The sequence below is a fragment of the Haemaphysalis longicornis genome, unplaced genomic scaffold (genome assembly GCF_048455015.1).
Source record: "Haemaphysalis longicornis isolate Haplotype H1 unplaced genomic scaffold, Haemaphysalis longicornis Haplotype H1 scaffold_4, whole genome shotgun sequence".
In the NCBI taxonomy this organism is placed as follows: domain Eukaryota; kingdom Metazoa; phylum Arthropoda; class Arachnida; order Ixodida; family Ixodidae; genus Haemaphysalis; species Haemaphysalis longicornis.
In genome coordinates this window covers 31,994,342-32,007,768 of record NW_027526361.1, presented here as the reverse complement: position 1 = coordinate 32,007,768, position 13,427 = coordinate 31,994,342, and the positions used below count along the sequence as shown (strand labels likewise).

General features: G+C 45.7%; 1 protein-coding gene across 4 annotated transcripts in view; it reads right to left on the bottom strand.

Moving 5' to 3' along the window:
- The window catches only part of LOC144178467 (uncharacterized), a 35,484-nt gene that overhangs the window by 4,729 nt on the left and 17,328 nt on the right, over positions 1–13,427 (bottom strand). For 2 of the 4 annotated variants that reach the window (XM_077706346.1, XM_077706344.1), the window contains exons 11-20: positions 13,105–13,194; positions 11,605–11,755; positions 10,189–10,270; positions 8,562–9,692; positions 6,254–6,469; positions 5,781–5,936; positions 4,346–4,448; positions 2,591–2,722; positions 1,877–1,963; positions 1,330–1,428 (exon numbers count right to left, since the gene is read on the bottom strand). In XM_077706346.1, the coding sequence (XP_077562472.1) occupies positions 1,330–1,428; positions 1,877–1,963; positions 2,591–2,722; positions 4,346–4,448; positions 5,781–5,936; positions 6,254–6,469; positions 8,562–9,692; positions 10,189–10,270; positions 11,605–11,755; positions 13,105–13,194 (2,247 nt within the window). The remainder of the gene's footprint in view (positions 1–1,329; positions 1,429–1,876; positions 1,964–2,590; positions 2,723–4,345; positions 4,449–5,780; positions 5,937–6,253; positions 6,470–8,561; positions 9,693–10,188; positions 10,271–11,604; positions 11,756–13,104; positions 13,195–13,427) is intronic. The other 2 variants (XM_077706345.1, XM_077706347.1) reach the window with 2 other exon arrangements.

Below are 13,427 nucleotides of genomic sequence, written 5' to 3'. Positions count from 1 at the left end.
GTGGATAAGAAAGGGATTGAAAAAATTTTTAAAATGCAGGTGTGGTAACTTAATGAAAAGCCCTGCATCCACCGGTGCATTTCGGGTTAGGACAAAAAAAAAAGTGTTCTAATTAGGCACCTTTAATTAAAGGGGGACACTGGTCTTAAAACAACGTCTTAATTTTCAAGTAAACATTCTAAAACTTGTCAGCCTGCGTTTTTTTTTTGTTTTCCCACTGATTTCAAATATGCCATTATTTTTTCAGTTGGTCAATTAGTTCCTGAGATAAGTAGAGATAATTAGCCATTTTTGGCGGAAGAATAAACAAAACACTGTTGATCATAAAACTGTAATCTTCGTGTTTTCCAATACTATGAACCAAGGTGAATGCAATAATCGAATAAGTTTTTTTATTCATCGCTTGGAACTAATTTTAGTTCATTATTAAGCTCTGGTGGCACCGGTGGTAAGGAACCATTTCAAACCCCAAAGTCAAACACCAAAGCTTAATGAGCTGTAAAACTAGTTGCAAGCAATGAATAATAAAACTGCTTCGTTTATTGCATTCACCAGGGTTCACAGTATTGGAAAACCCAAAGATTACAGTTTTATGACCAACACTGTTTTGTCTATTGTTCCACCAAAAATGGCTAATTATCTCTAACTATGTTGGGAACTAAACGACCAACTGAAATTGACCAGCAGTGTACTTGAAATATAAAAGAAGTTGTTTTAAGACCAGCGAGGCTGAACCAGCATCCAAATTTTTCATATATTATTTATTTCAACATTTCTTCAAGCAATGTCAAAGAAAAAATCAGACACCCACAGGTATCCTTGATCGTTGATGCTGTTAAGGCCACTTCAAGCCCACAGAGCAAGTCAGGGGAAAAATTGTTCTTATTGCTTTGCAGGCTGCATGTTGGAGACCCCTGCCCGAACAGACCTTTTTTTACCCGCGAACGGCATAATGTTAGGCAACACAGAAAAACACGAACTTCTGCTACTTTCTTCGGGACACAGATTGTGGCAAATAAGGTTTAGTTAAGCACAAAAATGGCACTGCAACTTTCCAGGTAGCTTTTTCGGGGTGTACCGAAATCTCTAGAACCACATTTTTTATAACCACACAAGGGCAAGGCTCAAAAAGCTCTAGTAAGAAGCAATGGACACAGTTATTATGCTCGAAGCGACAAGACGTCAAATCACATAAGACTTGGCAGTGACTTGTGCCCTGGCAAACTGTATTGGTGATACAGAACTACAAAAGCAGGCATTGTAGGCTAGACACCATGCGGTTAAAAGACAGGAATGGCATGCTGCACTCCCACACACAGTTGCACTCACTGCTTGACTTTGTCTGGGATGCACACGTGGTCCAGTGGCACCAAACCGGACAGCTCCTCCAGGTTGTACACAAAGCGAAGCTTCCTGCTGAACTTTGAGCTGGTCGGGAAAAAATGGAGACAGCATTGGGGTGACCGTGCTGCAGACCAGCAAAGGTGCAACAACAACAATAAAAAACCTTCATTGTAATTGAAAGGCTATCTCCACTAACATGAAACCTGGGGAAGGGCGAAGCATGCAATGTATAAGTGCATTCTTGGCACCTTGGCGTTTTTTCCAACGGAGATGAAACCATTGGGGGGTACAGGAATACAGCTTTGCTGTAAAATTCTCTTGTCTTTGAAGCACGGAGCTCTCTAGCGTGAGGTGTAAACGAGTGTCCCGGTGTTTGTTTAGCATCCGTTACGTTCTAGTGCGAGGCTTAAATGAGTTTCCCAGTGTTTTAGTACCGTGACTACACGAGACGTACAATGATTACGACGATGACGACAGGAGATGCCAACAGCCCCAGCCCCTAAGGGACTTCGCCCCTAAAACAAGGGCTCACCTGATGAAGGGCCTTGTCATGATGACAATGGTCTTGAGCCAAAATGTGGGGTGCACAAGGTACAGGCCCTTGAGGTTCTTTCGCAGCCTGCAGTGCAAAGGTATCCCAGGTCACAAAGGCACCATGAATACAGAACACAACTTCTCTCAGTTTGAAAAGAACTAGCCTTCGTTAGCCCGCCAAGCTCCATTCTAGCAGCAAAAGACGTTTCTTTAACAGGAACAATGCAAGAAATATTGACAAACATTGAAATTTCGCGCAGCAGTGACATATTATGGGCAGTGGGGACATAACACGGGCCAGAACTAAAAATGTATCAATCCGTTAACGCTCAAAAAAGAAACTACAGGCCCTACGACAATCTACCAGGTTTCGTGGCAGTGGCTTAGGTCAGCAGCCGCCAAGTGCGCAAAAGAGGTTCTATGATGTCATAGAGAAATTGCCGGAAAGTGGCCGCTGGTTCATATCGTTTCCCTAATATCTCCGATCATTTTTTTTTTTGGAGTCCACGATAAAATTGGTATCATTGTTATTGGGATAAAGCAGCCTTTGTAATGAACCTAAATTTTGTCTTCGTGGCCCCTTTAGAAGGAAGAGAGAAAGCCTTTTTCCAGGCAGGATTCCGAGAAAGAACAAGAAATACTGCTACTACTGGGGTAGTAAACCTCTGGAACTAATCCAGACATGCTGACAAATGTGGAGAACCAAGCTCACCTCCTGTCGATCATTTGGTAACACCGCTTGAGCCAGCCAAAGCTGGGCATCTTGCTTCGCTCCGTAGCCCCATGCAGGTAAAGGAGGACATAGTTTTCGGCCACCAGTTGGTCTAACGTGGACAGAACATACCTGCGACAAGGCATGGGGAAGGGGAAAGAAGAGTATCACCCAACCGGCAAGTGCACAAATGCTTGCTACATAAGATGCATGCAAGGGAACGATGGAGTGCCAAAGAAAAAATCGGTTGAAGGCGATAACATCATGTATGGCTTGCGATTATGATGATTTTCCTTCACAATTTTTTAAAGGGACCCTGCAGCGCTACTCGGAATGGAATTTGGGGTAAGTCTATTGTCCCAGCAATCTCCTCCCACAGGAATTACAAAAATGCGTTCACTATCACCGAAACTACGCGTGATGAGATATCGCGCATAATTGGTCCCTTTAAACTTGACCGTGGACAACGCGACGAAAGCTGCGAGCTCTCTCCTAGAGAGAGGGGGCGGCTCGCGGCGTTCTCTTCGGTGGCCCTCGATATATCACAGGCCAGGGAGTTTTCTCCTTTTCTCCGCAATGTGGAGGGGTCTATTTCCAGTCTGATGCCACAAAAAAGCAGGCATGGCTGCCTGATCACAAGCGTGCGCTCAGACTGGTGGGACGTTTTTGAAGCAACAAATGTTTGTTGTCGACTGGTCTCGTTGAAAGGGGAGTATTGAGTTCGTCACTCAAACTTTGCATGTACTCAAAACACAAAATAAACGCCAAAACTGTGCGTACAGATTCAGGCATAGAAGAGGTTGGTACACAGCACCACCGCTGACAGATCATCACAGGAACTGTGAGAAATAAGCCATGAAGTTGACCAGCGACAGCCAATAGGACATTCATGGCCGCAATGACGTCGTTTAGGCCATGCCAGGGGTGCACAATGAGGAAAATTGAAAAGAGCACGGTTGGGTTTTCCGCATCTTTCAGAGCGATTTGCTCGCTCACCGCTTCACATGCACGCGTAATATTCGGCTCAGGTAATCCTGGCAGTGTAATCTAAACGTCGCACAGGTTTACTTGCACTGCTCAAGAGTGTTGCAAGGTCCCTTGAAGCGAAATATTCAAATGTACTTGTTTCCAGTGCTCCATCAGAGTTTGACTGTTCCCTTACAAATACATTCCTAGGCTGACTATCTTCTGTAACGATTTCATACCAAGACAAGAATAATAGAGAAGTTGGCAAGAAGGTTTACAAAAAGTACTTTATGTTTAATACTTCAAAAACAAAAAACAAAAAAAAAAGGCTTCTGATTAAGGCATTGCAAATTACACACATCGTTTTAGTATCATATCATATCTGCTACTTTAGCTTCATGCTCTGCACGTGTTGCAAGGACATCAGTGGCGTCATCAACGAAGGCACCTCAAGCTCCTGCTCCCATCAGCGTAGAGCAGGTTCGGTTACGGTTAATCATTTTTTAGCTTTAACAATTTTCTTAAAAAGAAATTTAAAGACGAGATACAGTGCAAATAGAAGGGCTATCACATTTCTTGCTAATGCAATCTTGAGTGAGGTACCCACTGAAAGCATATCACGCTTCATAACGCTTCAAGGTTCCGTGCCTGAAGCGCTGCATAAGGTTGACCATGTCACGGCGCTTCCGCCCGAATATCTACGCACACACGCATTTCTGGTCAAGAGAGGTGGCAAGCGGGTAAATTAACGACGTGCAGTATACCCAAGAAAGGTGTGTGAGAACTCACAGGAACAGGTTATCCATGACATAGTCATAGTCTCTCCTGCAGCGGTCGGGTAGGTGGCAAGCGCTGAACACAATGATGGCCTGGCGGTCGTCTCCAAAGTACCCTGGCAGAATTTACAAAGACCAGTCCAGCTTCAGTCCCAGTGACATAACAGGCTGGCTAATGACAGCACCCCTTCAAGGGCCTCTTTTGGCCCACTGCTCACAACTTAGCGTCAGTTCACCAGAGCAGCTAAACACGGATATCTGTGAGACATTACCACTGAAGCTTCACTATGAAAAATTGGAACTGAATAGGCGGTGACCATGACAATGATTAGAAACTGGCTCTGACCAGGAAAGTTTATAAAAATAGACATTTCGGTTCCTACACAGGAGCCTTGTTCACAGCCGCTCGTATGGGAAACTGTGACCAGTTGAACGGCAATAGCTTCATGACGCAAGTTTCACTTCCAACGTGAGGCTGAGGTTGCACCATGACCCATTGGTTTCAGTTGTAGTTTCATCGCCTCAATCATAAAGAATGTGTGCACTCTAAAACTGCAGTAATGCCATGCGTGTCCAGGCGATTGTCACAGCATTTGAATGGCTTCGTTTAGCAAAAACAGCATGAAGTTGGCACAGACAGTAATAAGGGAAGACTTTTGGGGTTGAATTCTCTAAAAAAGAGACATCGTTTTGAAACGGCGACGTAGTGCATTATAAACACGTGTGTTCTTGGGCTGGGGCGCTACTTTGAGGGGCCCTCACTGCAGGGGAACTCTGTGTGCATTCCCCCCTTTTTCCACCCCTCAAAGTGGCACCCCAGCCCAAGAACACGTGCATTTCCATGACACTACCGTGCAGCTTCAAAACGACACCCCTTTTATGGAGAATTCAGCCCCTGCTCTGACGTTTCAAATGCAAGGCCAAGAACACAGGGCAAGAAAAAGTGGCCAATGACTTGCACATAATGATTGCGCCCTCAACACAATGACTGCACTCTCAAAAGGGGAGGCCAACAACCACAAATCATAAAAAGAGCACGAGAACAATTACAGGAGGAGTTCACTGCCCGGCATGCAAGCTTACTTTGAAAGTGGTGGTCCATGATGGTAAAAAGTTAGAAGCAGAGACTGCGTCACCTTTTCAGCCAAGTTACTTGTATGCAGGCCACCTAATGCCTTTTGCTTATCTTCAGAGAGTGCTAAATCATTCTCCTTGAGCAAAGCTGATGAGTGCAAAAAACACCCGACATTTCTAGACTCGCCCAATTCCCTCACAAGTTCCAGAAAGCAGAAATGGATGAAACAAACACAACAAATGCAGCATCATGCTTGTTTCTATTTGCACTCGCTGTTCTCTGTACTCGCTGTTCGTACTCACTGTTCTATACGAACTCGCTGTTCGCACTATTCATTGCAGCCAAAAGCGTTGCCCCCTTGCGTAATACTTACCCCCATGTGAAAGCACCTTCTTGTAGGGGTCAATGACCCTCATGTCGATCTTGCGCTCAACGCCCCCGACATTGCACGTCCGCCAGCTCCTCTCCTCCGCGTACTCCTCTCGAGCAGACATCTCAGGAATTGAGTCACTCAAGGTCGAGTCATCCCCTGGTGACGAGGAAACGGAGAACAAGGCCACAACACGGCTCACGTGCCATCTCACCAGGCCAAAAACAACCCTGCTGACTCACAAAATGCATCTCAAAACATGGGCGAAGCAATTTTGAAATCTCGGGGTTAATTCTTCTTTCGAAGGAGTTGGTAAGAACACAAAATATGCTTTGTAGATTGTGATTAGTAATGATTAGTAGGCAAAAAATGCTTTGCATTAAAAGACGTGCCGTATTTCAAATCTTTCTTTGTTAGCTGTTTTATGCGTGCCCACCAACAAACTCGCCCGCAATAAAAGTTGTGATGCAACTCACGACCGAGTACAGAGTCACCCAGTTCATCAGGTGTCTCGATATCTGGCGTCGCCAAGTCGTCTGCAGGCGAAAAGACATCCCCGTCACTCTTGTTGCTGACCGAGGACAGACTCTTCTGGTCGTCATCCAGGCCGATTTGGGCTCGCAGAATGTCTGGGTTCACCTTGATCTTGCGCCTGCTCTGCCTGTGGGTGCCACTCAGGCTCGAGGGCCTTTCTGGAAAAGAAAAAAAATCAAAGCCATTCCACTAAATGTGAAAGCTGTCAGAAGTGCAGAGCAGGGATTCGCCATAATGGGCTGTAGCGCCGTTGTCCTCTCACTGCTACCACACCCAATGCAATTTAAATTTCCAGCCTTCGCAGTGCTCGCGTGCCCCCTGCCTCAAACTGTGCCAGCGGGAGTTCTGTTCTTTTCGTGCTTGCTTTTCTTTTCACACGTGCCGGCGTTGCACTGCCACTTTTTTTCGCTTACTATCGTAAAAACCAACCCAACCAGCGTTCCTAACTAAATGAATGCGGGCACTGCCGGTTCATTACGTATATTTTGCCTCAAATGTACCTACAGTTTTCTGTCACTAAACAATGGGAAGATGTATGACAAGCGTCAGCGGTTCACGGGTTTCAAACGCTTATGTCTATATAAACCACTTGGCTTTCGAAGCCTCTGGGTTATGCTGCGACGACATCCGCTATGATGAACCGCTGTGTGGCTCTTCTTGGGTCCAGCGAGCGAGCTACGACGACAAGGCGAGCCCTTAAAGTGCTCTGCACTTAAAACAAGGCAGGATGCCTCTTGTGAGCTGGGACGCAAGGCACTGCTAAGAGAAAGCGCTTAATTGCTTCACATGAACCTTGGACCACATAGTTCTGTTACTGCAGGCAGCCCACACCGTTGTGCCAGTTAAAAGGAAAGCTGCCCATTCTTTAAGACAAAAATGCTAACCTAGAGGCGAACATGGGACAGTAACTTATGCCCAGGGCTTGCCGGAGTAAGCTTACCAGGCCCATTCTATTTACAAGGCTATGCTACTGATAAAGGGTTCTTGAACAAGTTGGCCCTAAGGCACCCTCGAATCGACCAGCAAGCTGTCAACGAACCCCCATGAAAACTTTGCCACCAGTGCACTGTGTGTAGTTGTTGCTCAGGCTTACGTGTAATAATAAGGTGCCCACAGAAGGGAGACAGTCAAAGTGAAATTATTTAAGACTTGGCAACACAGTTCCAAGATGCTGGACCTTGTTCAGGTTTAGAGGTACTAGACAACCACATAGAAGCTTTGTGACTAAGCACTACACACGACAGTGCGAATATAAAGGACAATACACAAGCCACAAGTTCAAAAACTTGCAAAGCCAATGCTTTGATGCGCATAGGGGTTGGAAAATAAAACCATAACACTGGTAATTCCAGTGCTCTAAGCTTAAGCTTATGTATACCCTGTGAAGTCTGTTTCTTCACTCCTGGGCCCATCTACCCAAATGCGATAAGTCGGGGAATAAATCCTCAATTACGACTTGAAGGGCTCTGTAGGAACTGAGTCGTTTGCTGGAAACCGAAACAAGCGTGTGGATAAGTTGGCTTTTCAGGCAGCTTTTTCTGCAACCGATTCATTTGCTGTGGCCGACTTTGACTTACTGTAGCCGGTGGTCGCCACATTATTGTAACAGGGTACTTGTGCATATGGGCAAACCGGCCCTGCATTTAATAAAGAACGGCAGAAAGTTCTAAACTTGCATGCAACAAGAAGTGCCCCAGCATTGCATCGGCAATACAATTCACGCAATGCCACAAGAGGACGCAAAAAAAGATTGGGGCATCTTTGCACTAGTCACGCAAAGACTGAGCAATCAGCGAAGCTGGCGGCAGCATTGCCAGATGGTGCAACTCGACACCAGATTGTCAAATGTCTGGTGAAATTTGGGGGCTACTGGTGCTCAGGTACCGGTAGCCACTGTCACCTCTAGCCACTGCAAATACACGTGAATCTTTTTTTAAAATACAGCAATGTTGAACTAGTGTTTAAATAAACTGGAGCTAACACTGTTCTGCTGACTCTTCACTGTCGGAAACTAGTGTTGCAGCTTCACTGTCCAACCCCTACACGTGCTCTCACAACTGGTGCACAGCACTGAACGCCGCGGTAGCAGCACTCTCACATGGCCTTTTACTACACTCCCAGTGACCCCAAAAAACACCGCAAACAAGACACCAGCACACCAGCCAGCAAAAGCAGAGACGGAGAGGTGTTAGTAGCTGCAGGACGGAGACAGTGGGTTAGTGACGCCCGGTGCAAGCCACGGCCACAAACCTGCTGGGGTACTGAAGCCGTTCTCGTGCTTTTCTTCCAAAGAAAGTTCAAGGGGCGTGCAGGGAACCCCGTCACTTTCCAAAGATCGCTCCAGGTCGGTTGCTGCCGGTAGTTTCATGTCCGGCTGCGGGGACATATCTTCCTCTTGCTGACAAGACAGGTCAACTGGCAGAGACTGCAAACCACGAGGCGGTTCGGCCACAAACCTGCCCGCATCACCGCCATCGGACAGGTTGCCCAACTTTTCCAGCAAGGACTGCTCCACATCTATCCTCCTCAAGGAATTCAATGTTCCTGACTCAGGCATACTGTAGTAATCACCGCCTCCACTGTGGATCGATTTCTGCTTCAAAGGGCTCGCTGCCTTACTGCTCCCACTGCTGAAGGCGCGGGATCCATTGTCCTCTTCGTAAGCAACCACCAGGATGTCACTCGAATCGTCTGTGAAGGGTTCCAGGTTCGGGACGATCACCTTCTTCTCCGAACCCTGGGTGCCGTTTCTCACCGAGCCCCGGCTTGTGCCTGCCAGGCTTGCAATGGCCTCCAAGATGTTGTCGTCGATGAAACTGGAGTAGGAGACGTAGTTGGTGACAATTTCGTCAACTTCCTTGGAGCTCAGCAGGTCTTGTAGCCGCCCACTCAGCACGTAGCTGTCCTTGATTTTGACCTCGTCGAAGCAGCCGCGGATTTTCGCGAGAAGTCTTTCATCTGGCACCTCTCCAGACGCCTTTTCATCGAAGAGAAACGAGCAGCCGTGTTCCTCGGGCGGAGGTGGCACGTTGTGCAAGTTGATACGAGCCACATCGTCGGAGCACAGCTCGTCGTCAACTCCGTTGTCTAGTGAAGTCTTGCTGGTGTTTGGCGTCGAGTGCTTTACCAGGGCGTTGCCGTTTTCAGCTGGCAATGCGTCGATGAAACTTGGCTCAGACATGGGTTCCGCTTCTTCGCTCTCGCCGTCAAACTCGGGGCTTGAGGAGCTGACCGTTGGCAGTGTCGGCTCGCGAGAACTGCGGATCGCCAGCCGGCCGCTCAAAAGGCTGTCCTCATAGTACTCCTCCAGCTCTGAAGCCAAGCTGATGGGCTGACTCATGTCAAGGTTGGAGGTCACAGTTGAGAGTGGAGAACAGGAGACTGCGGTACCATCGTGAGACAGTGGAAGAGGATTAACAAGGTTCGCTTGCTAGATTAAGCACATCCACTGGTTACAGCTGCGATCGTGATGCTCTCTGCCTGAGACAATACAACCATAGTTTCTGACAAAGTCAAATACACCTTTATGCGAGGATTCTGCGGTTTTTAAGACGAGAACACTACTGCCAATAGCTTCAACAACAACAGCTGATTGTTCATCAGCTTGGATGCTTTTACAAGAGTCAGCAATAATGTTGCTGCCGGAATAACAACCACAACATCTGTTGGTTCAGTAGCTGTGTCTGTTCTTTTTAAGTCTGCATCCTGTCCTTAGCACTGTTTCTTCAGATTTTGGCAGGGTACAAGCACAGTATTTGCCCCAGTTAGCACATTTAGTAACATGTGCTACTAGATCATCATCATCATCATCCTACTTAGGTCCACTGCATAGATAGCACACGACAATAAACCAGAATGTAAAAATACAATGAGGTACCTCGTTTCGCTTCAGATTGTGACATGTAGTCTCCCCTGGAGAGCGCTTCATCGTCAGTTTCGTCTTCCCCACATGTGGAACCCTGAAATGCCAACAACAAGCAGTCTCGTTCCAGTAAACTTCACTCAGCTGAGTCAGTTTTAGTGTACTGGTTGTAAATTACACTAAGGCAGTAAAGTACGCACACAGTTTAATCCACAACTTACTACTCAAAAGTAAGTAAAAGTGCAGCTTTTTACTGGCTACCTCTAAATTCATACAAACCTAGTAAGGCAGAAAACCCTTTTTCTAACAGGCCAATGCACAGGTATCTATAGTAGGAACTTGTAGTGTTTGTGGATGACCTGGCCAACAAACAAGGAAAACTGCTTCTGGTGCTTTATGAAGACAAATAAGACAAATAGGCCATGAAGACAAAATACAAGTTTGTTTTATTCAAAATATTTCGTGTTCTATAGTGCCCCCAGCTCTTCCGGGGAGCAAACGATGCTTTATTCACTGCGAAATTAATCAATTTAAGCTAGAAATTTGATTCTCATGCCAAAATGTGTGCTTGAACAACGTTTGCAATGACATCATAAGAACAGGTCTTTCGGCTAAACTTGGTGTGCAGCGGAGGCTTACTTACTGTTATTCAACCTAGATGGCACCACCACGCTGCGGCAAGCCGTTTTCTGCCTTTGGTTTGTTTGTGAGCGTATTTAAGCCTGGCTAGTTTTTGCTCATGGAGAAAATAATCGTATCGTGAAACCTGGTGCTCGTTCGGAAAATGTGGTCACGTAAGACACCATCGCTTGCATCAATCGGCCAGTATTGCCTAAGACAACCTCAAAGCCCCGCAGTGCTCTGCATCTAAACGAAGCATAGTGCATGCAGTACCAACAGCAGTATGCACAGGAATGCACAGTATGCACAGTATGAACAGTATGCACAGTTTATGTGTGCTTTCATAACTTCCACTGTTTGTCCCACCATTCTTACTGCTGTAAAAAGAATGTGGCCTAAATTTAAGCACGAATAGCTCGTTCGGCAAGCTTATAAATTCTGCTTAATTTACGTTTGCTTTTGCCGGCCTCTGCCAATCGCAGAGCTGGCTGGTATGACATCATAGGTTCTGTTGTGGGAAATGAGCTAGTGGGTTGCATGACCATTCCCTTTTTTCCTAGTTATACAGCTTATTTGAGTGAAGTTTACGTTAAAAGTGGTGTCAGCATGATTCTAACGAGGCAATCTTTTGAATGAACCAAACTTGAATTTTGTCTTCATGGTCCCTTTAAGTAACAACATGGGATGCACAATCTAACGCAATGCTTGTTCTCTTCAGTATAAGGGTTCTAACCATCGTCAGTCCCCAGCCCTCCTCCCGAGCAATAGCAGTCAATGTTGAAAGGACCAGAGATTTCCAGAAACACTCACGGTTTTCCGTTGGGCCGACCTCAGGTGTGGGCTGTCGGGGAAGTCGACGGTTTGGGCTCGATACAAGAATGCGTTGCTTGGGGTGTCCACATCACCCATGGAGTTGAGGAAGCTGTCGTCATTTGGCTTTTCTGTGCCCCTGTAAGAGACCCTGCTCACCATTAGCAACTGGACACGCACTGGCAGGCACATCACGTCAGCCCTTAATACTAGCACCAACACTGTTGGTACCCACAAAAATAAAGTGGCAACACAACTGCTTTATTCCTGGTGTGGAGGCTCACAACGCTGCCCACTGCACATAATGTCAAACTTCCCAACTTGAAAAACACTGCAGACAGTCCACAGCAATTCTGATAAAAAGAACTGTTTGTTTTTCCCAACTCTACACACACGCAATTCTTTTGGTGTAGCTATATTGTCGTGTTCTTAATTTCTAAATTAAGGGGGCAGATGGGTCTTTGGGGCCAAAAAACGGTCAAAAAATCTTTTTCTGGAAAATGGTGTTTGCGGCATCCCTGGCTATTTTTCTATAAGCCTGCAAATGTCATCATAAGGCACCATATTTTATTGCAAATAGCATTTTACAGTGCACTCTACACCTAAGTTCGTGCAAAATTCGATGGTGAAATGGCACTTTTCTTGCAACGCTAAGCTAGAATTTCGCCCTCAAATACCTCGGCACCCAGAGCAGGTACAACTATAATTTCTTTTGCTTTTGATACCTAAATGTGTGGAGAACACATTTTTGGAAACAAAGTTTTCAAATGGAGGCTTTGTAAAATTATTACTGTGTTCAAATGACATCACCTCTGAGCCATTTCTGGCACAGCACAGGACAATTGATGTTCAGTGTGTTGTAAAATGACCAAAAATAGCTAAATCAAAGAAATTCTTCCAACATGGTATTCTTTAGTCATTTGTCTGCCTAGCCACGGGGTAATCACCATCCTGTATGGAGAGGTTATTTTGTAATTGTGACAGAAATTAAAGGCAATTATTCATTTTAATCTCAAAAAATAATCAACTTGCAAAAAATCTCATTGCAGATTTGAAATCAGCACAAAAAACTCCATAATGTTGTTCAGTTTCATTAAAATTGGTTTGTAAATAACAAAAATTGCTCTAAGACCAGTCTGCCTCCTTAACCCACAGACCGCACTATAAGTAATGCAAAACCCCATCAACATGCTTGTGCATATCTTTTTCGTGGCAGTTAAACAGTGAAACCTCCACCCCACATGATATCCACAGTCTAAAATATGTTTGGAAACAGTGAAACCTCCGCCCCATCTGATATCCACAGTCTAAAATATGTTTGGAATGCACAGACTTCAGCATTGTCCTTTTGTGTGAGCGTGTCTGACTCCTGGAAGAATATAGCATTGAAGAATGTATTTGAGTGCATCTACATGCACTCAATTAGGGGCATGCAGTTGGAGCCTGGTAAAAAGACTTTACTGACATGCAAAAGAGATTCAATCCAAACAACATTATTACCCATCTTTGGCTGTCTCAGACATGCTATTGGACGAGTCTGAAGGGGAGAACGGTGGGTCCCGCAGGGCTGTGTCCTCTGGGCTGCTGGCACTGAAACACGGCAACAGATAACCACAAACTTGGCATATAATCGAGACAAGTTTAGCCAGGGCAATCGATGCTTAGCATAACCGCAGCAACATTCAAGCTAGTAGACAGCCTTTACAAGCTCAACTTCCACAAAAAAAAAAAAAGAAAGAAAGGAAGATAACCCACATGAACTCCTGCAGCTTTCCTGCAGCCCCAACAATCCAGTGCTCATTTCCCTCACGAGTGCTGTCCCC